The following is a 25479-nucleotide window of genomic DNA, read 5'->3' on the forward strand; positions in this document are numbered from 1 at the left end:
GAAACACCAAAAAATATAACATGTCCATTTGGGTACAGATAATTTCATTACAACTAAGTTTATTATTTTAAAAGGTACTTTATATTTTACTTTATATCGTCCCTAACATTTACAGTTGTCAATGGCAACCCACTCCAGTACTCTTGCCTGGAAAATCCCATGGACAGAGGAGCCTGGTAGGCTTCAGTCCATGGGGTCGTGAAGAGTCAGATACAACTGAGCGCTTCACTTTTACTTTTCACCTTCATGCACTGGAGAAGGAAATGGCAACCCACTCGAGTGTTCTTGCCTGGGGAATCCCAGGGACGGCAGAGCATGGTGGGCTGCCATCTATGGGGTCGCACAGAGTCGGACACGACTGAAGTGACTTAGCAGCAGCAGCATCTAAACATTTATAGCGTTGGTTAGGGCTTCCCTGGTGGCTCAGAGGTTAAAGCATCTGCCTCCAATGCAGGAGACCTGGGTTCGATCTCTGGGTCAGGAAGATCCCCTGGAGAAGGAAATGGTAACCCACTCCAGTATTCTTGTCTGGAAAATCCCATGGACGGAGAAGCCTGGTAGGCTACAGTCCATGGGGTCGCAAAGAGTCAGACACGACTGAGTGACTTCACTTTCACTTTGCTATATTTGGGTACTGATCATCTAAACATTTATAGCATTCATTAGGTCATTCTGATAATTTTGCCTTAACTTTTCAAGAAATACGCAGTTGTCCACTACTCTTTAGTATTACCCCATAATTCATGGTTGATAGTGTTTCACAGAAAGCAGCAGGACTTTTCTTTTTTTCATTAGTTAGAAAAAAATATTTCATAATATATCCTATCATAGGAAATATGTGTGATCGTGCAAAGAGTAGTTCTTCGGAAATCCTGGAAGATAATGAATCAACACCAACTAAAGACATAAAAAAATCGAAGGTAAGTGAAATGAATTTTTCATTTAGTGTTAAGGCCAAAGTATTGAATTGCTTCTTCTACTTTTATATAATGATCCGCATAATTTAACTCCCTTAATATGAGTTTTGGTGGCCCAAGAACATGTGATAAATTCCAGGTGATGTTTCACGTTTTTAACGTGCCTATTTACTTATTGGACATTATGATTCAAGATTATGATTCAAGTTGCTCTTCCAAAATGTAATAACATGTTCCTTTCAACCATCCCATGCATACTGATTTATCATACAGGAAAAGATACATTAAAGAACTCTATTGCTTAATTATAAGAGTATACTTGGAGAAGGAAATGGCAACCCACTCCAGTGTTCTTGCCTGGAGAATCCCAGGGATGGGGGAGCCTGGTGGGCTTCTGCCTATGGGGTCACACAAAGCCGGACACGACTGAAGTGACTTAGCAGTAGCATACTATCCTGAGAATCTAGAAGAGAGTAAGGCTAAGTAAAAAGAAATAGGATGGATTAAAAAAAATTGATGATTGTGCTTAGAAGACAACATGCTACTTCAGTGTCTCCTGACTGATACTTGTTTTGGAGTTTTTACAAGTCTGATAGATAACGTTTCTTCTTCTTGGAAGTAAATTAGCCTTTCCACTTGAAAAAGAACTTGATTTAATCATGAGACCACATTTCCAGGTATAAGTGTTAGAAGGAAACATGGAAGACAAGAAAATGAAAAGCTTTGTTAAATTCTTATTCAACCTTAGGTCTCAGCTTAAATGTCATTTCCACAGAGGCCTTTTGTGACCAACAGCACTTATATAAATTATGTCTCATTATTATTCTCTTACATAGTACCCTTTTCCTTATACTTCTTATTGTTTGTCACAGTTTGCAATTACATAGTCATTTGTATATTTGTTTACTTTATGTCTGTATCTCCCCACTGGCCTTCAGCTCCATGGGGACAGAAACCATTTTCTATTTTGCTTTCTAGTGGCACACATCACAGTTCCTGGTATGTGACAAATGCTTAGTAAATATTTTTGGTTGACAATGAATTGTAAAATGTAAGGGGGTAAGAAAGAGGAAAGAATGAAGGTAAAGCCAGGAGCCATCCTTAGGGTAGTAAACAGTTGTCTTTTGCCATCTTTGTGGGTAATATGGCACTCTGAAATTTCTTTCAGAATTACTTCAGAAATGTCAACAGTTATTTTAGCCCAAATATCCATATTACTATATTTTGCTAATATTTCTTCATGACCATTTTTATCTTTCTAAAAGTATCTTAGAAGTTTGGATTACTGTACCTAAAGATGTCTTTGACCTGGCTCAAAGGACACTTCAGAATAATTATCCTTTTTAGAATCATAATGGGCATCGCTAGAACATTTCATCAGGACTTAGGGACTTTCTAGATTTTCTGTCTAGTAGAACAGAACATTTAACAGATACTCCACCACTACACTTTGTAGCTTTCCTGTGAAAACTTTTTTCAATTATAAAGAGCTCAGGGAGAGAGTCTGGCAAAGAAAATCAGATATGAGGGAGAAGGATGAAAAGTAAAGGAGTCAGGAGACATGAGAATCCAAGGAGAGGAAACGTGAAATAAAGCAGCAGAAAAAAAAAAATAACTGAAACACACCTCTGACCAAATGAAAATGCTTATTCTAGAATACATGGTCAAGTTTAGGGAACATTTCAGGCTCTCCAGTCTTCAGCATTGTCGATAGATGGTAGCATTTGAATACACGGGACAGGGGAGGCCTGAGCCAGAGAAGGAACATGGTGTGGCAGGCACCTGTAACAGCAGGCCAAGTGGGGAGCCCTGCCAGCCCACACGACAAAGGTGAGGCCAGGCCAGGATACAGAGTGCCAGGCTGACGAATTCAGTCTCAGACTTGATTCTGCTTAATTTCTCATTTATACCTAATGGAAAAATATAATTCAGTAAGTATACATGACCTTGGTTAAAGAAAAGAAACAAAAAGTAATGAAAATTATATTTTTAAAAGTCAAGCAGTAATAAATATACTTCGAACTTAAAGAATAGGCTGTTATTCTATATATTTTAAAAAGTTAATAGATGATTTGGATGAAAATTTTTTCCAATCCTTCCCACATGATATATTTTAATTTACAATGTCTCTAACCTATTTATACCATCTAAGCCAAACAAATCAAGCTGTTTTTAAAACTTGGGAAATAAATGATGCTTTAACTCATATCAAAATAATTATGTGTTTGAAATTTTACACCCCTTCCCTTAATTAGACAGCCACTCCAAAGATAATCTAAAAAACAAAAAAGAAAAGAACTAATTACACTCTTGGTGTCTGTAAGACAGAATTCACCATTGAATTTTGTTTTGATGATTTTAAATGTTTTGGATAGCCAGGTTAGGACCCATGATTTTAATTGGTGCCAGAGATTTTTGATGATTGTTATATCTGGAAATTGCCAGATACTGCTTTTCCAAATTGTAGCAAATTTGGATGCACAGTTAGCCACTAAGAAAAATGTGTTATTGGCTTAATTTCCAGCTAAGTAAGCTAATGAAAAAAGCAGGAAGCTTCTTAGCCATTAATAATAATTCCTTCCCATCAGAAATTAGTTTATTTATGTATTTATTTAGCATATATTTACTGGAGGCCTCTTATGTGCCAGGCACAAGGCTGAAAGCTTCAGATATACAGAGGTTAAAAAACCACTGCTGTCCCTCAGAAACTAGCTAGAACATGGCAGATTCCTGGATAATTCCCCATACCAGTGCACAGTCAGTTGATTTCTTATTAATTGTCATGACCATAAATACAAGAAGCTGAGATGAGAATTTCTCCACCAAAAATCATGTATGTGGGGTCTTACCTTTCCTGATGGCTTCCTTTTCTCTGATACTATGCTTTATTCACCATGGCAGCACAACTCAGCACGTTTGCCCCAAGTACACAGCTTTACTGTGTTGTGAAGAAAATCTTAGGTCAATTACACTTATAGTTTCCTGCTGCTATCAGTTTTCTCGGAGAAGGCAATGGCACCCCACTTCAGTACTCTTGCCTGGAAAATCCCATGGACTGAGGAGCCTGGTAGGCTGCAGTCCATGCTAAGGGTCAGACACGACTGAGCGACTTCCCTTTCACTTTTCACTTTCATGCATTGGAGAAGGAAATGGCAACCCACTCCAGTGTTCTCGCCTGGAGAATCCCAGGGATGGGGGAGCCTGGTGGGCTGCCGTCTCTGGGGTCGCACAGAGTCGGACACGACTGAAGTGACTTAGCAGCAGTAGCATCAGTTTTCTCAGGCTTAATACATGAGAGGATCTCTTTCATACCCACCCAATAATTACTCCCCTGCTTTTTAAAAATAGCTTTATTTAGATATAATTTACCTAAAATGAACTATGCATTTTTGAAGTATGTAGTATGATTAATTTTAACATAATATACACCCGTGAAAGCATAATCACAATCAAGGGTGTGAACAGTGCCATTATGAGCAGACGGTTCTTTGTGCCTCTTTGTAATCTCTGTCTACACCCCACATCCCCATGCCATACTCAGCAAATCACTGGTAACTGTTTTGAGATTCATCCATGCGTGTATCATAGTTCATTCCTTTATATTCCTGAGTGGTGTTCCATTTTGAGTTAATTTCTTACTGTGGTAAAGGTATGGATTGAAGTTCTATTTTTTTTTTTTTTTTTGCATATGGACAATTATTCTAGCATCATCTGTTGAAAAAAAGAAGCCTATCCCTTCTCTACTGAATTACCTTCATACCTTTTTCAGAAAGCAATTGATTTTTTATGTATGAACCGTTTTCTAGACTCTGTATTCTGTTCCTTTGATCTGTTTATCTTGTGCCAGTACCACACTGTCTGGATGACTATAGCTTTAATGTAAGTCTTGAAATCAGAAAGTTAATCCTCCAATTTTGTGCCTTTTCAGACATATTTTGGCTATTCTAGACCTTTTGTACTTAAGCATGTGAATTTTTACAATCAGTTTGTCAATGACTGAAAAAAAAAATGCCTGCTGAGATTTTGATTTGAAATTGTTTTTGAATCTATAGATAAATTTGGGGAGAATTAATATTTCAACAATATTAAGTCTCCTAATTAATGAACATGACATTTCTCTTATTGATGTCTTTTCAAATTTCCTTTTGCAATATTTTGTTGAATTTTTCTTAACATGAAAGTTGAGGTCACTGATTTGAGACCTTTCTTCTTTTTTCTATTTGGCTTTTTGTGCTGTAAAGTTCCCCTGAAGTACTTGTTATGTTGTGTTTTCATTTTTATCCAGTTCAAAATACTTTCTGAGTTCCCTTTTGATTTCTTCTTTGACTCATGGGTTATTTAATTTCTACGTATTTAGGAATTTTTCTGGGCTTCCCAGGTGGTGCTAGTGGTAAAGAACCTGCCTGCTAATGCAGGAGGCATAAGAGATTCAGGTTCAATCCCTGGGTGGCGAAGATCCCCTGGAGGAGGAAATGGCAATGCACTCCAGTGTTCTTGAGTGGAGAATCCCATGGACCAAGGAGCCTGGTGGGCTATAGTCCATGGGGTCACAAAGAGTTGGACACGATTGAAGTGTCTTAGCAAGGCAAGGGATTTTTCTAGTCATCTTTTTGTCATTAATTTCTAATTACATTGTGACTGGAGGAATACTTAGTATGAATTGATTCCTTCTGAATTTATTGAGACATGTTTTATCACCCACAATCAGGTTTATCTTGGTAAATGTTCATTTGAGAAGAAGGTTGAGAAGAATACTGTTGTTGGGAGGAGTGTTCTATCAATGGCAATTAGGTCAAGTTGGTCGATAGTGTTGTTCAAGTTTCTTTCCTTCCTGATTTTTTGTCTACTTGTTCTATTATTGAAAGAAAAGTATTAAAATCCCTTACTATAGTTGTGGGTTTGCTACTTTTCCTTGTGCTTCTATTAATTTTTGCTTGATATATCTTAAAGCTGTTATTTGGTTGTATTCTATATAATGTTTAAAATTGTTACAGCTTCTGAATTGACTCCTTCGTCATCATTAAATGACTTTCTTTATCCCTAATAATATTCTTTGTTCTAAAATCTACTTGATTTGATATTATATAGCCACTTTATGGCTTTGAATTAGAGTTATCTTTTAACATACTTTACTTTTAAACCATTTGTGATTTAACATTTGAAGTACATTTGATTTAGGCAACATGTAGATGGGTCTTGCTTTTTTATTTAATCTGAAAATCTCCACCTTTTAATTGGAGCATTTAGACCCCAGTGGCACTAGTGGTAAAGAACCCATCTGCCAATGCAGGAGACATAAGAAGTGGTAAAGAACCCACTTGCCAGTGCAGTAGACGTAAGAGATGCTGGTTTGATCTCTGGGTTGAGAAGACCCCTGGAAGAGGGCATGACAGTGCACTCCAGTATTCTTGCCTGGAGAATCCCATGGGACAGAGGAGCCTGGAGGGCTACAGTCCATAGGGTAGCAATGAGTCAGACATGACTGAAGCAACTTAGCACGCACGCACATAGATGGGTCCTGCTTTTTTATCTTATCTAAAAACCTCTGCCTTTTAAGTGGAGTATTTAGACCATTTATATTTAATCTTTATTTAATATTTAATCTGATTATCGATGCCATTAGGTTTAAGTCTATTTTCTTACCATTGGTAGTGTTTTTCTTTGTCCCTAAAAAAAAATGCTACTTTATTTTATCAGATATATCCATTTTCGTTCTTATATTTTTATTTGTAGTTTAGATGCGTCTCTTGAAAATGACTATAAGCTGGATTCTGACTTTAAAAATGTTAACATATACAGTACCTAAAATCTAATGCTAATGAATGTTCCTTTCCCCCAAATATTACCAGGATCTTAGAAGAGTTTTCTATCACCCCTTTTTCTCATTTTACATATTATTGTATCAAGTATTTTAATTTTTTAACCTCATCAATCAAATAACGTTATTGTTATACTGCTTTCTTTATTCACCATTCCTTTTCACATCTCACATGTCCTTTCTGTAATGTTGTTTTTATTCTTCCTGAAGAAATCTTTTGGAAGTTACTGTCATAAATTTTTTTCTGTAGTTAACTTTTTCGTTTCTTTCACTTGAAAATTAGTGGTAGTATGGCTGATTGACAGTTATTTTCTTTTAGTATCTGCTCCCATTGTTGCTATTAAGACCTTTGCTTGAGTATATTGGCCGATAATTTCACATATACTCTGTCATTTCTCTCTGGCTGCTTTTTACATTGTCTTTGATGTGCTTCATTTCACTATATGATGCCTAGATGTGAGGTTTTTTTTTTTTTTTTTTACTTTAACTTTCTTCTAATTCATTATGACTCTTGAATCTGAAAATTCATGTCATTCATCATTTTAAGAAAATTCTCATCCATTATATTTTTGAATATTTCTTCTCTTTGCAAGTCAAATATAATAAAACTTTTCATTCTGTTATCTGTGTCTTTTAAATATCATTTTAATATTTTCTATATCTAAGTGATATTTGGGAAATTTCAGGGCTTGTCTTTTTCATAGTTATCTTTTCATCTAAAGACTAATCTGCTATTTAACCTCCCTACTGAGTTTTAATTTCAGTTATCTTTCACATTTTGAAGAGAAATATTCAATTTCAACTCTTTTTCAAATATGATACTGTAAAAACTAATACCTTGTTTTATGTTTGTGTTTTTTATTATAGTCCTCTCTGTATGTAGTTATTCCAGTGTCAGACATCCTCCAGAGTCTAAATCTGTTGCTTTGGTCACTTGCTAATGGTGTCTTGTTTCCTTCTTTGAAATTTGGATTGTGAGTTCATGTTTAACCAAGACTTTTTGTAGAAATGCTTTAAAGCTTAGATTGGGGTAAGTCGATCCATAGAGAATTTGTATAAAATTCTGTTAATTCCCCTTGGTGTTACCGTTCCAGGACCATTTTCAGTTAATGTCTCAGTTAAGGGTTTCCCATGATTACTGTACATGTGAACCCCAAACTCACATTAGGAAAACACTGTTAAGCTGAGAGAGATGTTATTTTGTTACCTTCCAATATTTGTAGATAGACTTACATTAAAGGCCTAGTCCTTAGAGGGCCCCTACTTTACACAGGAGTCTCAGTTCTAGTTCTCCACATTTTGTGAGATCAAATAATTAAAATCCAAGAGTTATGAGATCAATAAATACTATTTCAATACTCAACTTACTCTGAGGCTTCCTGCTCCCTCTTCATTTTTTGGCCCATGGGAATTTCCCTTCATTTTTATGTGAGCTTGCCTACACATTATAAAATTATATTTTGTATACTTCTTCAGCATTTCTTAGTTATTTTGTAGTGGCAGAATTCTTCAAGATGTGTATTCCTACACAATAACAGGAACAGAGGTTGTTGCATTTTAGTTCGTAGACTCTTTTTCTAGACTCTTGACTTTTTGGGTTAGAACTTTTCATTCTCGTTCCTCCATTCTTTAAGACTAAAGGTAAGCTATTATTTGTTGTTGTTGATCAATCACTCAGTTATGTCTGATTCTGCGACCCCATGGACTGCAGCACACCAGGCTTCCCTGTCCTCCACCATCTCCCAGAGTTTGCTCAAACTCATGTCCATTGAGTCAGTGATGCCATCCAACCGTCTCATCCTCTGTTTCCGCCTTCTCCTGCCCTCAATCTTCCCCAGCATCAGGGTCTTTTCCAGTGAGTCAGATCTTTGCATCAGGTGGTGAAAGTATTGGAGCTTCAGCTTCAAGCATCAGTCCTAAAATGAATATTTAGGGTTGATTTCCTTTAGGATTGACTGGTTTGATGTCCTTGCTATCCAGGGAATCTTAAGAGTCTTCCCCAGCACCACAGTTTAAAAGCATCAATTCTTTGGCACTCAGCCTTCTTTATGGTCTGCAAACAATGATAGACTTTATTTTCTTGGGCTCCAAAATCACTGTGGATGATGACTATAGCTATGAAATGAAAAGACGCTTGCTCCTTGGAGGAAAAGCTATGACAAACCTAGACAGCGTATTAAAAAGCAGAGATATCACTTTGCCAACAAAGGTCTGTATAGTCAAAGCTATGATTTTTCCAGTAGTCATGTACACATGTGAGATTTGGACCATAAAGAAGGCTGAGCTATTATTTTTAGCACCATTTTAATTTCTGAAAAAGCGAGATCTTCAGGTGCTTTTTTGGTTTTGGCATCATGTGAAAACCATTATTTGGATTGCCATTCTTTAGGAATCCTGTTTTCTCTCTGGCTAAATCCTCAAAGACCTTGAATAATTTGGCACTTTTCAGTTATCATCTTCCTTGATGTGTCTTGCATGTGCCTTGATAGCCACTCTCTTCTTGGTATTCTCGTCCTCTGATTTCTCAGATCCTTCTTTATCCTGATTTTGTTCCTAGAAAACTCAGTTCCCAATGCTGGCTCCTCTTCCTCTGCTTCCCTTTACACTAGGCATTTCCTCCGTTTCTTTTCTTCTTCTGTCTTTTCTGCCCACCTGGAGTCCCTGGGTTATGAGGTACTTTCATCTCTTCAGCTATTCTCTGCATTCTGCCTGTCTGTGGTCCATGTGTTGAACTGCCTACTCAGACCCCTGGGGCTCCCACTCTTTTGGCAGCACTAACATTTTGCCATCAATTCTGATCTAGAGGAACGGGGAGGTATGTCCTCCTGTAGAATAGCTCAGTTTTCATCTTTTTTCCTCTTACAACAAAACAAAGTAAAATTAGTTCTTTGAAGAAAAATGACATATAACAAATAGCAAATATCAATACTGCTGATAGTGTTGAAGTGTAAACACCGAAAGGTCTTGTTTTAGGGAAGAATCATGATGGCAATTGGTAAAAGAAAAAAGGCTGGCAGATGCTGAGAATGTACCATGTGGTGCCTCATAAAAATGTGTTGAAATAATGTTAAGGCTTACTGAAAATTATACCCTCTAAATACCATTAAGTAACTGTTTCATTTACTGAAGTGAATTCTCTGCGTGTGTTTTTTTCCTAGATTTTCCTCTTTAAAAGAATGTCATTGATGAGTCAGAAAATTGTGCAGATTAATAATGAGCCACTCCCAGAGATAAAACCAATAGGAGACCAAATAGCTTTTAAAAGAAATAAGAAAGATGCCAACCAGAACCACATGGGGCAAAATCATCAGGATACCTCACCCCCCAATATGGAGAGAAGGTCAAAATCTTGTACAATACTTTGAATATGTTTGTGTGTTCATGGTCACCAAGCACATTGTAATTTATACTTGAAAAATTTTTTGAGTTCTGAAAGAAAGTTTCTGATAACAAACTTTTAAAGATATAACTTAATAATATGTTTTATCTGGTTTGAATAGTATGACCAGTTTTGATGTTTATTTAAATACTGACAGTTTTGACAAGCAATTTCAGAATATGTTTATCTCCAGCTCTCCTTCAGGTGTTGTGGCCTTAACTGTTCAGTGTTGCAATATAAAATATATTTTTATATGTGAAAGTTAAATTATAATATTTCATAGTTTTGCTAAACAACTTTATTATAATTTCATAAGACAATATTTGTAACCTCATGACACTGTAACAGTTTTGAATGTATTTGCAATTTTCAAAAACTGAGTGAAAATTGTTTTGAATGAACATATTTTAATAAACTACATCTGGTCAGTTCCACTGTTTAAATGGATGAATATGAATAAAATTTGGGGGTACTTGGAGGTATCAGTATACAAAACAGGGGCAAAAATATTAATTTAAAAATATTGAAAGACATAAAATGCATTTACCTTTGAGTAAAGAAAATAGGGCAACTGTGTAAACAGGACATCTTTGTGGAGAAACTGTTGAGGTTTGACATGAAAACACTGCAGATTATGTGCTGTGATCTGCACTGTTTGACCATGCCACAGATCACCAACCTAGGAGAACCAGACACAGCCTGACCGGCTCATTTCAGCTGTCTCTAGCACTGACAGTGGTAACTAGGGTTGGCTCCGCCACAAGGAATCGGAAGGGTAAAGCTGTAAGTCAGGTAGAATAGAAACATTGCTTTCCTATGCTCACAGATGCTACTTTGAGCAACTCAAAAAAAATTGAGCAACTGCCTTCATTTTTCCCATTCTAGCTTCTGACTAAAACATTTTCTTATTCAATCACAGCGACCATTGCTCCATTTGAACAGATAAACTCCATCTTTGTGTTTCATGCACAAGGGCTAAAAGGATGTTAGTCTAGAATAGACCTGATTTTGAAATCTTGCAAAACAGTCTCATACTACATTTAGTAGAATTCTAATATTATTAAAAGTAAATTTAATAAAAAATGTTTGCTATCGCCACTGTAGTACAGTATTGTAAGAATACTTTGCCAAAAATATAAGCTATAGAAACCCAAGTGGAACTGAAACTCACAAATAATACTAAGACATGCCAAGTGTGATAGGCAAGATATCATAAAATGGCCCCTGAGGTTCCCACCGGCTGGTATATGTGCCCTGAATAATCCCTTCCCCTTGAGTACAGGGGGAAACAGTGACTATGATGAGATAGCACTCCATTGCTTATGTTATATTATGTGGAGAAGGTGAAATATTTTGCACATATAATTGAAATTCCTAATCATTTAACTTTAAGCAAAAGAGAGATAATCCTAGGTGGGCCTGACCTAATCGAATTAGCCTTTTCAAAAAATCTCTAGATATCAGAGTTGGACAAAGTCACAGCAATTCAAAGCAGTAGAGATGATCTGTTGGCCTTGAAGAAGCAGCCTTGTGTGTGTGTGAAAGTCGCTCAGTTGTGTTCGACTCTCTGTGACTCCATGAACTGTAGCCTGCCAGGCTCCTCTGTCCGTGAAATTCTTCAGGCCAGAATACTGGAGTGAGTAGCTGTTCCCTTCTCCAGGGGATCTTCCCAACCCAGGGATCGAACCCAGGTCTGCCTCGTTGCAGGCTAATTCTTTACTGTCTGAGCCACCAGGGAAGCCCTGACGAAGCAAACTACCATGTTATAGAGTCATATGCCAAAGTGAGACGCCTCTAGGATCTGAAGGTCCTATGTATTCTATAACTGCAAGACACTGAATTCTTCCAGCAACCAGTGAGCCTGGAAGAGGAATTTAATGCTTATATTTGACCATAGCCCTGGCTGATCCTGATTACAACTTTGTGAGGCCCTGAACAGAGGACCTAGCTAAGTAGTACCCAGGCTCCTGACCTATGAAAACTACAAGATAATAAATATATATCATTTTAATCCACTAAGTTTATGGTAAATTATTATGCAGCAGTGAAAGCTAATATCAATTTTATTCTGGGAAAGGGCCTCAAATTAGAAATTTGGAAAGTCTTCATCTCGGGAGTGAAGGAATATTTTATTAAATTGAACAAAAAATGCATTTAAACCAGGGATCGCATAACTGAAGTATTTTCAGAGGCTAAACAGATAAGCATAATGGAGCTGCTGCCAATCTGTTCTAGCTGGTAATTGCTATTTCTCAATACTGGGCCCTGTATTGCCAGACTCTCAGCTGTTTTCAAAAGAAGCTGGAAATGTGTGTTTTTTTTTAATTTATTTATTTTTCAATTGAGGGATGATTGCTTTACAGAATTTGTTGGTTTCTGCCAAACATCTACATAAATCAGCCATAGGTTTACATATGTCTCCTCCTTCTTGAACCTCCTTCCACCTCCCACCCCATCCCACTTCTCTAGGTTGTTACAGAGCCTGTGTTTGAGTTCCTTGAGCCATACAGCAAATTCCCATTGGCTATCTCTTTTGCATATGGTAATGTAAGTTTCCATGTTACTCTCTACATATATCTCACCCTGGAAATGTGGGGTTTTATATAGGCAATTCATTCGTGTGCATGTCCATGCGTGCATGCATGTGTATATAAACAGGGAGAGCCAAACCGTAGCTGCAGGCCCAATTTTGGCCACAAAGGGCAAATTGTGACCTCAGTTTTAAAGAAAGTACATTATTTTGGCATGAGAATTTTGTTTACAAGGAAAAATATGTTGAAATAATTAATTAGGTCCTGGATTTATCTCAATTGTAATCTTCCCTTGTTTGGCCTCTGGAAATGAGAGTTAAACAATTACTTAGAAAAGTGATCATTCTGCTAAGAAGGTAATTTTTTGTTGCATACAAATGTGTACTCAGCCTTCTTGGGAGTGTGGGGAGTTGAGGGAGAATGATGGAATATTATTATCTTGAATATAATGAAGTAAGATATTTCTCTCTACATTAAAGTTAAAAGACAACAAACAAGCTTAATAGTAAGCAGTTCCTCCAACAATTGTGATGGATGACTACTTTGGCGTAGTGTTAATACACAATTCTAGTCACCGAAACATCAGGAAATAGTATCCTAACCCTAAAAGTATTTACAAAAGCTACAGCAGGAAGTCTTATCTGACCAGGCCAAGCTGCATTCCCAAATAGTTCCATTTGCTTTTGTGTTCATCTGGTATGTATAAATATGTATGTTATGATAGATGAGATGTCTTCAAGGTAAGGTTAGCAGTGGATTAGAGAGCTATATCTAAATTTAAATGATGATACTATTTTTATTTTAAGAAAACTTGTCTGATTTAGTGATAAATATCTATCCCAAGGTGAAAAAAAGTTTTATATTCTAGAAAAGCTTTTGAAGTTTATCAGAAGTAATCCTCACAAGTAATTTGTTAGAATTTGTCAAAATATTAGCACAGTACTCCTGAAATTTTACAGAATTTTCCCTATGAGCTTTTTTGTTATAACAAAAGTTTTCTTTTATAATTTCTATCAATTGCTTAAAATCATTAAAATTCTGTACATAGGAATGTTTGAGTTCATATTTTTAGGTAGCTTATAATTTCCAACTTGGCATCAGATTTACATTAACTCCTTAATTGGTATAATTATTTAACTTACTGTATATATAATTAAGAATTAACAAAAGTTATATAAAAATGTAAACTAATTTGGGAAAACTTTTTAAATTGAATTGAAGCTTTCATATTTGAATTGAATATTGATGTACAGTAGTATGTTAGTTTCAGGTCTGCATCAAAGTGATTTTATGTGTGTGTGTGTGTGTGTGTAAGATTATTTTCCAATATAGGTTACTACAGTATGTTGACTATAGTTCTCTGTGCTGTATAGTAAATCCTTGTTGCTTAATCTATTTTATATACAGTAGTTTGTATCTCTTAATCCCATACTCCTAACTTATCCCTCCCTCTTTCTCTTTCCCCTTTGGTATAACCATAAGTTTGTCTTCAAGTCTATGTGTCTGTTTCTCTTTTGTATATAGGTTCATTTGTATTATTTTTTAAAGTCCATGTATTGTTGTTTAGTCGCTAACTATGTAACCCCATGGACTGTAGCCCACCAGGCTCCTCTGTCCATGGGATTTTCCAGGCAAGAATACTGGAGTGGGTTGCCATTTCCTTCTCCAGGGGATCTTCCTGACCCAGGGATCAAACCTGTGTCCCCTGCAGTGGCAGGCATCAGAAGGCGGATTCTTTACCTCTGAAGTGAAGTGAAGTGAAGTGACTCAGTCGTGTCCGACTCTTTGTGACCGCATGGACTATAGCCTACCTGGCTCCTCCCTCCATGGGATTCTCCAGGCAAGAGTACTGAAGTGGGTTGCCATTTCCTTCTCCAGGGGATCTTCCCAACCCAGGGATTGAACCCAGGTCTCCTGCATTCCAGGCAGACACTTTAACCTCTGAGCTACCAGGGAAGCCCCTTTACCTCTGAGCCCCCCATATAGTATTTGTCTTTTTCTGTCTGACTTCATTTTAGTGTGATATTCTTTTAGGTTCATCCATGTTGCTGCAACGGTATCTTTCATTATTTTTTGTGGCTGAGTAATACATATATATATATATATATATATATATATATATCCATTGTTGTTGTTGTTCAGTTGCCCAGTCATGTCCAGCTCTTTGCAATCCCATGGATTGCAGCACTCCAGGCCTCCCTGTCTCTCACCATCTCCTGAAGTTTGCCCAAGCTCCTGTCCATTGCAGTGGTGATGCCATCCAGCCATCTCATCCTCTGATTCCCTCTTCTCCTTGTGCCCTCAATCTTTCCCAGCATCAGAGACTTTTCCAGTGAGTCAGCTGTTTGCATCAGATGACCAAAATACTTGACCTTCAGCTTCAGCATCAGTCCTTCCAATGCGTATTCAGGGTTGATTTCCCTTAAGATTGACTTGTTTGATCTCCTGCTGTCTAAGGGACTTTGAGAAGTCTTCTCCAGCACCACAGTTTGAAGGCATCACTTCTTTGGTGCTCTGCCTTCTTTCTGGTCCAGCTCTCACAACTGTACGTGACCACTGGGATGACCATAGCCTTGGCTATATGGACCTTTGTCGGCAAACTGATGTCTTTGCTTTTTAACACAGTGTCTAGGTTTGTCATAGTTTTCCTGTCAAGAAGCAATCGTCTTCTAACTTCATGGCTGCAGTCACCATCCACAGTGATTTTAGAGCCTGAGAAGAGTGAAATCTGTCACTACTTTCACCTTTTCCCCTTCTTTTGCCATGAAGTGATGAGACCAGATGCCATGATCTTAGTTTTTTTTTGATATTGAATTTTAAGCTGGCTTTTTCGCTCTCCTCCACCTTCATCAAGAGGCTCTTTAGTTCCTCTTTGCTTTCTGCCGTTATAGTGGTAGCAGCTCCGATGGTAAAGTGTTTACCTGCAATGTGGGAGACCCGGGTTTGATCCCTGGGTCAGGAAGATCCCTTGGAGAAGGCAATGGCAATCCACTCCAACACTCTTGTCTGGAAAATCCCATGGATGGAGGAGCCTGATAGGCCTCAGTCTATGGGGTCGCAAAGAGTCAGACACGACCGAGCGACTTCACTTTCACTTTCATCCACATATCTGAGGTTGTTATTTCTCCTGGCGATCTTGATTCCAGCTTGTAACTCATCCAGCCTGGCATTTCGCATGATATGCTCTGAGTATAAGTTAAATAAACAGGATGACTATAAATAAATAGCCTTGTTGTTCTCCTTTCTCAATCCTGAACCAGACAGTTATTCCATTCAGGGTTCTAACTGTTGTTTCTTGACCTGCATACAGGTTTCTCAGAAGACAGGTAAGATGGTCTGGTATTCCCATATCTCTGAGTGCTTTCCCACAGTTTGTTATGATCCACACAGTCAAAGGCTTTAGAATAGTCAATGAAACATAGGTAGATGTTTTTCTGGAATCCCTTGATTTCTCTATGATCCAGCAAATATTGGCAATTTGATTTCTAGTTCCTCTGCTGTGTCTAAACCCAGCTTGATCATCTGGAAGTTCTCAGTTCATGTAATGCTAAAGCCTAGCTTGGAGGATTTTGAGCATAACCTTACTAGCATGGGAGATGAGTACAATTGTCCGGTGATTTGAACATTCTTTAGTACTGCACTTCTTGGGAACTGGAATGAGGATTGACTTTCCAGTCTTCTGGCCACACTGCTGAGGATTTTGAGCATAACCTTACTAGCATGGGAGATGAGTACAATTGTCCAGTGATTTGAACATTCTTTAGTACTGCACTTCTTGGGAATTGGAATGAGGATTGACTTTCCAGTCTTCTGGCCACACTGCTAAAATTTCCACACAGCAAATTTTACCAAATTTGCTGACATAATTGAGTGTATCACATATTAAAATAGCATCATCTTTTGATTTTACGTAGCTCTGCTGGAATTCCATCACCTCCACTATCTTTATTGATCTCCTTGATGGAAAAAATACACAGAAGAACTGTACTAAAAAGATCTTAATGATGTGGCTAGCCACAATGGTATAGTCTCGCACTCAGAGCCAGACATTCTGGAGTGTGAAGTCAAGTGGGCCTTAGGAAGCACTGCTTCCAGTATAGCTAGTGGAGGTGATGGAATTCCAGCAGAGTATGTGATGTACTTTTTTTTTTAATTGAAGTATAGTTGATTTGCAATGTAGGGTTAATTTCTACGGTACAGCAGTGAAATAGAATCTGCATTAAATCTGTAGATTGCTTTGGGTAGTAGTGCCATTTTAACGATATTAATTATTTCAATCCAAAAGCATGGGATATCTTTCCATTTCTGTTAATCATCTTCAGTTTCCTTTATCAATATTTTATAGTTTTCAGCATATAGGTCTTCCACCTCGATTAAATTTATTCCTATGTATTTTTTTGACATTTTTTTACTTGCTTTTTCTGATATTGTTAGTGTAAGGAAATATAACTGATTTCTGGATATTAATTTTGGATTCTGCTACCTTGCTGAATTCGTTTCTTAGTTCTAATAGATTTTTAGGTTTGTTTTTTGTTTGTGTTTTTGGTTTTTTTGGCTATGCCACACAGCTTGCAAGATCTTAGTTCCTTGACCAGAGATTGAACCTGAGCCATTGCAGAGAAAGCACCAAGTCCTAACCACTGCACCACCAAGGAATTCCCTAGTTCTAATAGTTTTTATATGGAGTCTTTATGATTCTCTATATAGAGTACCATGTCATCTGCAAATAGTAATAGTTTTACCTTTTCCCTTCCAATTTGGATACCTTTAATTTTTTTTTTCTTGTCTGATTACTGTGGCTAGGACTACCATTACTGTGTTAAATGGTAGTAGTGAGAGTGGGCATCCTTGTCTTATTCCTGAATTTAGCAAGAAGGCTTTCAGCTTTTCACTGTTGAGTATTATGTTGGCTGTGGGTTTGTTGTAAATGCCTTTTATTATATTCAACTATGTTCCCTCTACCACTTTGGTGCAAGTTTTTGTCACAAATGGTTGTTGAGTTTTATCAAATGCTTTTTCTGTATCTATTGAGATGATCATGTGGTTCTTTTCTCTTGTTTCTCACATCGATTAATTTGCATGTCTTGAACCATCCTTGTGACCCTGGAATGAATCCAACTTGATCATGGTGTATGATACTTTTTATATATTATTGGATTTGGTTTGCTAATATTTTGTTTAATATTTTTACATCAGTATTTATCAAGGTATTGGCCTGTAATTTTCTTTTTTTGTAGTGTCCTTGTCTAGTTTTGGTATCCGGGTGATGGCGTCATAGAATGAATTTGAAATTTTTCCTTCTTCTTCAATCTTTTGGAATAGTTTAAGAAGCAAGTATAAGTTCTTCTTTGTATGTTTGGTGGAATTTCACAGTGTATCCATCTGTTCCTGGACTCTTGTTTTCAGAGAGTTTTTTTCTTTTATTATTATAGTTTCTATTTTACTTCTAGTGATCAGCCTGTTCAAATTATCTATTTCTTCTTGACTCAGTTTTGGCAGGCTGTATATTTCTAGAAACTTCTTCATTTCTTCTAGATTGTCCAATTTATTGGCATAAGTTCATAGTATTCTTTTATGATTTTTGTTTATTTCTGTGGTATTAGTTGTTATTTCTCCTCTTTCAGTTATTATTCTGTTTGTTTGACTCCTCCTTCTTTGCTTTTTGGTAAGCCTGCCTAGAGGTTTGTTGGTTTTATCTTTTCAGAAAAAAAACAGCTTTTGGGTTTATTGATCTTTTCTATTGCTTTTTATCTGTTTTATTTCCTCTGTAATCTATATTATTTTCTTCCTTTTGCTGACCTTGGGTTGCAGTGGGTTGTAGTAGAAGAGTGTGACCACAGAGTGATAGTAGGAAGCAGTGTTTTTGGAGTGATGGAACTGTTCTATATCTTGATTTTGGTGGTATTGCCTAAAACTATACATTATAAAAACTGTACACCCAAAAAAGATCAATTTTATTACATTGATTTTTTACAATAACATCAAATACACTTTAAAAAAAAAACCTAATTCAGTCAAATAAATTAGATGGACCTTAAATAATGAGACTTGAAAATCTAACTTTTGACCTAAAGGTAAAATTTGGGTTATCTTAGAGTAGTAGTTCTTAGCCAAGGGTATATGTAAAACACAGGGAAGTTTTTCAAATGTGACTGCCTATGAACTACCTGGTTCTGATTCACTAGGTCAAGCCTAGGACTGGTTATATCTCTTTAAAATAGTTTCCAAGGTAGTTATGATCTAACATCAAGTGGAGAATAATTTATTTGAACTGACAAATTATTATAAAACTTCAGAATGTTATCTCTCACAAGCAAACTACTATAAAAATTCGAAGAAATTTCCACATCATTTTCTCTGAAAGATCCTAGTTGTATTAGTCTAGGTAGCTGAACTTCTGTAACAAAGACTCTCCAAATCTGAGGTAACACTGAGTGTTTATTTCTTGGTCATGTCAAAATACACCAACGGTGTGTAGATGACCTTGCTCCACACAGTATTTCAGGAACCTTGTCTCTTATCATTTGGTGGTTTTAGTATTCCCTTGGAGGCTTGCCATCCTCCAGGCCTGGAAGTTGTATGTATCACTTATGCCCAGATTCCACTGGCATTCACTGGCATGGGCCCAACTTTCTATAAGGGAAACTGAAAAATGTTGGCTAATTGTGAGCCTAGGAAAACAAGGGCTCTACACAATGGAATATACTTAATCTATGTGCCAATGGAGGGCATATCCATGTATTTTCACAAATAAGAGTGAAGGACTGTGGAATACTTTATACTTTTTATAATTTAAAACTCATTATTAAGATGTTGCCAACAGCATAAAAAGCCAAGTTTCCAAAGCATAGTTGTGTGTTACTAAGAACACTGGAAAATACATAAAAGAGTTTAATTTGAGCTTTGGAGGCCTCCCACCCTATTTCTCACCCTATTATTGCTTTTGACCACAAGGACCTGCTGACATCACTCCTGATTGTGTCCCTTGTACCCTAGTGAATGGTTTTGCCCTCTAGGTTTTGTTTATCACCTCTGTTCTTCTCCAGTGTATTCAGTGAAGATCCACACAGATGTGTTTCCTCCCTTCCTACTTCCCATGCCGTCATATGGACTTGAGAACAATTCACTTATTACACATTCATTATTACAGTATATAAAACTGTTATCTATATCCACAACATGTGTACTGTATGTCTTAGCACATATGATAAATAGGATGTGGTCAGTGAGATGAACATCACAGAGGTACTCCAAGAAGAATGCACATGTGGAATGTAACCTTATCCCATTTTTCATTAAGAAAAATGCTAGAAAAGTGATTCTTTGGCTTGTGTGGTAGTGATAGCAACAGCATTTGTACATGTGGGAAGAAGTAGAAAGAGGAAGAAATAGAAAAGTAGAAAATATCTATTATCTACTGAAACAGGAGTTTATCCCCTATTTTTGTATAAGGGCCTAAACATCAAACAAATGAAATAATCAGTACATTTTGTCTGTTTCCTGTGTTTGTAACAGACTGCATTTGCATTGATTTGAAAGCAAGTTTTGTTTCCAAGAAGAGATGGCTTACAAGGGATTTTATGCCTCCTTCCTGCAAAGCTGAATAGAGTAACATAATTGCATGGTATTTGGGCCATCTTTCACAATCATTAATAAAGGGATTACTCCAGCCACAAATATATCAAAGTAAGTATTTTCAAGGGTCAGAAGAGAAAGTACTCCAAAAGACCACACAACAGAGTCTTCAGCATGAGGTCAGTGTCAGAACTCTGTCATAGGGTTATGACTACACAGTGGCAGGACTTTTATTTAGAAAGCCAGCAAAGTTTACTTCCATCAAGAATTGAAATATAAGACACAGGGTTCAGACAGTGTGTGGGAGAAGCAATAAAAAAAGGAATAAGAAGTATATGTATACTGATAAAATCAGTGTCAATTAGGCAGTGGGTGTTTGATTTGCAAGCCTATGTTTCACTTTTTCCCTAAAATTCCCAATTCTGTAGATTTTGAATTCTCAAAAAGAGGCCTAGCTTTCATCAGGATTGGTATCTAATACTAAGGGGAATGGTCATAAAAGAGAAAATTGAGAAGTTGGAAGAAATGTGACATTTTGTAAACTATAGGCAGTAAAAAGAGGCCTTGAAGGGATTGAAATAGCCATGGTTGAAAGAGAAATGGAAACCACATAACTCAAAGAAATATGGACCTCCCTCCCCCTGAACCATTTGGATTTAAGCATAGCTGAAGAAGCTGAAGGAATTTGGTTGTGTAGTACAAGCGCAGTACACTTTCCTTTGAGCAACTACCTGCCATGCCCAAGTTTCTACAAATAATACAAATGGTTTTATCAATGATTAAATAGCCTACCAAATGCTTTAAGTCTTGGGGCAAAAATCTGACCTCTCAGAAGCTACTGCAGGAAAATTTCTTATATTTGTGTAAGGCTCAGTGTAGTTGGAAAATTGTTTTAATATTTCAACAATTAGTTATTAACCACCTCAAAAGTTCCCAGAAAAAGAGGAAATAGAAACATAAGCAACATTTGAAAATAATTTTCTGACTTTTAGAAACTGTTTTAGTAGGAAAAGACTAGTAATTTATCCTAACTGCCTTTAAAAAAATGAACTTAGGAGTTTTAAACTCCTTTGTTAAATTTTTTTTAACACCTTCTGATATTTAAATACCTTCATTAAATTTTTTATTTCAGTTATTATACTTTTCAACTCTAGAATTTTCATTTGGTCCTTTTTTATGATTTTTATTTCTCTATTGAGATTCTCTGTTTATTGACTCATTTTTAACATATTTTCTTTTAATTCATTAAACATAGTTTTCTTTAATTACTTGAACAAATTTATAATACCTACTCTGAAGACATTCTCTGCTAAATCTAATATCTAGGTCTACTCAGAGTTGATTTCTATTGGCTACTTTTTCCTGATTTGGGGGTACATTTTTCAGTTTCTTTGTCCAGTAATTTTTGGTTTAAAAGTGGACATTTATATAATATTTTATAGAATATTCCTAATAACTTGACTGTTTTATTTTTCTGAAAGTTTTTTTGTATAGTTGTTTTGTTTGTTTGATGCTTAGTTACTTGTCTGAACTTAAACCATAGAATCTGTCTTCACCTACCTCCAACCACCACCATGTCACCTCACTCAGCATCTACCTGCTGATGTCTCTATTCAGATTTTTAATTAGTTTTACATTTTAGCCCAACTTCCTAAATGTTGCCCATGTGTCTAAATAGCTTAGCTGGTTAGCCAGTTAATTTGGCGGAAGTTGGGTTCGAACAGTTGTGCTCGTCAGACTTCTACCCTCTGCTGATTGAACTGTGCGTGGTTAAGGAATGCATTCCAACTTGCAGCCAGTTCTTGTATTTCCCTTGGCTTTTACTTTTCCCCAGGATCTTTTGGATCTCCCCCGTATTTTTAGTTTAGCAGCCCATGTGTTGGTGTGGACTTATCTCAGCACTGCTATGGTTCACTGGTTTTAGGATCTCCCCATTAAATATCTGGCTGTAATCAGCCCCAAACTAGGACCTCAGCCTTGCAGTAGCAAAGCTGGGAAGATTTCCCCCTCTGTTACAAACCAAATTCATACTTCTGTCTGGCAAATCTGTGGGTTTTCATCCTCTTCCCTTTATCCTTTACAGGTGGTACCCCCAATAAATCTCTTCTACATTCAGTTCACATTGGCAGTTGCTTTCTGGAGGACCTAAACTGATACCATGGGTGGCATAGTTAAATGGGCCATCCACTTCACAGTTTTCATTCAGGAGGTGTGTAAATTAGAATTGGATGACTCAGACCATCCTCAGTCATAAAACTGACACTGCTCTGGAACTAACAATTGGTCTGTATTCAGGTCTACTAGCTGAAATCAAAGATATTGCTCTATGCTTGAAGGAACCCAGGGGTTAAATTCCTCCTGTAGAAAAGAATGAGGCAATCATATAGGAGAAGATTCAGTGACCATTGGAATTTAGTCAGTTGTCACCAAGCTGAGGTGAGAAAGCTAGATTAGGAGCTGAAGGAGGATCCACAGAGGGTACCATCCAGGCAAAGACCTGAACCAGGAGATAAATAACCCAAGTTTTCTTAACTGTATCAATAATTGCATTCAGAAACTAGTATTAATTATAGAGACCTGAATATAGTAGCTAAAAATGCAATGGTTTATTCTCTCGCATAAAACAAGTTCACAGGTAGATAGTCTTCAATTGTTATGACAACTCCATAAAATCCATCAGTAATTTAGAATCATCTTCACTTTTGCTCAGCCATTTTCACCATGTGGCTTCTTCTGTCCTTAAGATCAACCCATGTCACAAGGTGGATGCTAAAACTCCAGCCATTACTTATATGTAGTCTAGGAAAGAGAATGAAGAAAAACAAAAAGCCCTCCCCCACCCCCAACTGATTCAGCTCCTTTAAACAACTTTTCCCAAAGTTGCACTTCTACTAAATCCCATTGGCTAGAACTTGATCATGTTTCCACAACAAGGGCGTCAGAGGCAGATGATGTAGTCATTTATTCTGGGAAGCAGTGTGCCTTAGCTAAAAATCAGGCTTCTGTTATCAAACAAATATTTTCTACAATGATCCTTCAGTTTTAAAAAAAATCCATTAAATAAAAAAAAATTGCTTTTAATTTTTAAAAAATTAAAAAAAATTTTAAAAGTATGGATTTATTTTTTCAAGTTGAACAGTGGACAGAAGTAGACGGGAACTTGAGGCAATATTTCTTCTTATGGGCTCCACTAGAGACCAGAGGACAGATTCGACCCCTTTTGTGAACCATGGCATGGAATTGTCCACAACCACCAGGTACTAGAGAAGAGCCCTGCTCACTCCTCTGGAGACCCTGGAAAGACCCCAGACGTGACATTCATTAGGACGCAACTCCATGATATTTTATATATCATTAAAGACTTTTCTTCAGGCTAACAGAAATTTGAAAGGCTCAGCCACATCTAGGTTACCAAAAAGAGATGATTTTATATAAACTTTCTTAACCAGTTTGGTCTTGCATAATCATGGCTCCCCAAGCCTTCCTCCCAAAAGGTATTGGCTATTTTAAAATAGCAAAATACATTCAACCAAGTTGGCTGTGAAAATCTACTAAATACAAACTCTCATTTGGTAACAGCCTGTCTTACACACACACACACACGTGTGCACGTGCAAGCACGTGTGCACAAGTACACACATTCTAGTGAAAAATCGCCCCAGGTCCAGAATTGAGTCTGATGAACTGAAGTCACACTTACTTAAATACTTTGACTTTACCTGAGAAGAAGTCTTCACTGAACACACAGGGCAGCTTTAAAAGAGATTTTTAAAAGGTAAAACAGTTTTTGCCTTCTCTCTGATTATTCATGGAATGAATATAGCATTTTCCTATGTCAGAACTCCTGTATTGATGAGACATATAAATATGTAGAGGTGATAATAATTCATGTTAATGAGGTATATAATATAACAGATACCTTCTAAAATGGAAGCATTAAGCAAGAGAGACTTTAAACTTGACTTTCCCCATTATGGACGCCAGAATCTTGCCTACAACTATCAGGCAGAAACTCCCATTCCAAGTATCTACCTACCGTAACACATGGAAGAAGCATTTCATTGAGAACTTCATGAAGACAAACCCATAAATTTACCAAGAATCATACGTGTATATATCTCATTACAAAGTTAAAGCATGACTATATACAATAATTATTACAATAGCACTTAATAAGCATTGCTGCATCACACACTAAGTGCTTTCTTTTTAAGTCAGTTAATCCTCACAACATGCCTATGAGAAGAGTTTTATTTTCCCAATTTTCAATGTATACTTGAGTCACAGAGAAGATAATCAACTTGCATAACACACAGCTTTTAAACAGATGTCTAACTTTATAAAACCTGTGTTCTTAATCACAACGCTTTACATTGTGTACAGTCATTTCCACATGAATTTCCTTTGTTTTCCTCTGAAGAATTGATGAATATCCTTAGCCAGGTGTGGCTAATAAAGTGATCATTTTGATTCTGTATTGTTTTATTTTGTTGTGTTACTTAAGTTCTGTTGACAAGTCCTCTTCTGGGTGTCATGTTGCCATCTCTGCTGGGGTCTGTATTGAGTTAGGCTACATGTATTGACTTTGTACTGTATCAGCTTAGCTAACCCCAGAACTGTGTTTCTCAGAATTGCCTTCTTTGTATGGTTCTGGTTTCTGGTTGGCCACAAAAGATTTTAGAAGGTAAAGATTCGGGTCAGTGTAAGGTGCCAGGCAATACTGCAGAGCATGCACATTGCCACTGATACGCTGGCTTACCTTGTTAGCACCACATGTCAGTTGGACACACAGGTTCTTCAGCTTCTGCCTGACCTCCTTCAGCGTCTTCAAGTTCTGGGCCACACACGTGCAGCTGCGTAACAAATGATGCCAACTTCTGAAGGTCACCCACATCACTGAAGCTGGAGATGGTAATAACAGACAATTTCCACTTTATCCTTGCATGTTCCAGTTTCCACTTGTTCTCTCCCACTTCACAGTCAGCTTTCCTTTCTGACAGCTACCCCTGCTATCTACAGGGAGTCCAGGCTCATCACCAGGTGCAGAGACAACAGCATTTCATAGAGTTCTCCCCAGTTCATACAATCGCCTGAGGTCTAATCCTTATGATAAATTTCAAATTCTGTGTGGCTTACAGTGGTTCTGCATTCCTAATCGAACCTGAATGGGCTATGATGACAAATTAACTTCAAAGCCAGTAGCTTAACAAAGGTTTATTTTGAGCTCAGATCAGAAATCCAGTGTGAATCAGCAAAGTG

At 37.0% G+C, this 25479-nt stretch overlaps 1 protein-coding gene across 5 annotated transcripts in view; it reads left to right on the forward strand.

The window, feature by feature from the left end:
• The window catches only part of RPGR (retinitis pigmentosa GTPase regulator), a 74617-nt gene extending 49924 nt beyond the window's left edge, over positions 1–24693 (forward strand). For 2 of the 5 annotated variants that reach the window (XM_061410443.1, XM_061410445.1), the window contains 2 exons: positions 832–920; positions 20161–24693. In XM_061410443.1, the coding sequence (XP_061266427.1) occupies positions 832–920; positions 20161–20181 (110 nt within the window). In that variant the 3' untranslated portion in view covers positions 20182–24693. Of the gene's footprint in view, positions 1–831; positions 921–9893; positions 10549–20160 lie in introns of those variants that run through there. The other 3 variants (XM_061410442.1, XM_061410444.1, XR_009735094.1) reach the window with 2 other exon arrangements.
• Positions 24694–25479: the final 786 nt, after the last annotated feature.

Source organism: Bos javanicus, chromosome X, assembly GCF_032452875.1.
Source record: "Bos javanicus breed banteng chromosome X, ARS-OSU_banteng_1.0, whole genome shotgun sequence".
Taxonomy (NCBI): Eukaryota; Metazoa; Chordata; class Mammalia; order Artiodactyla; family Bovidae; genus Bos; species Bos javanicus.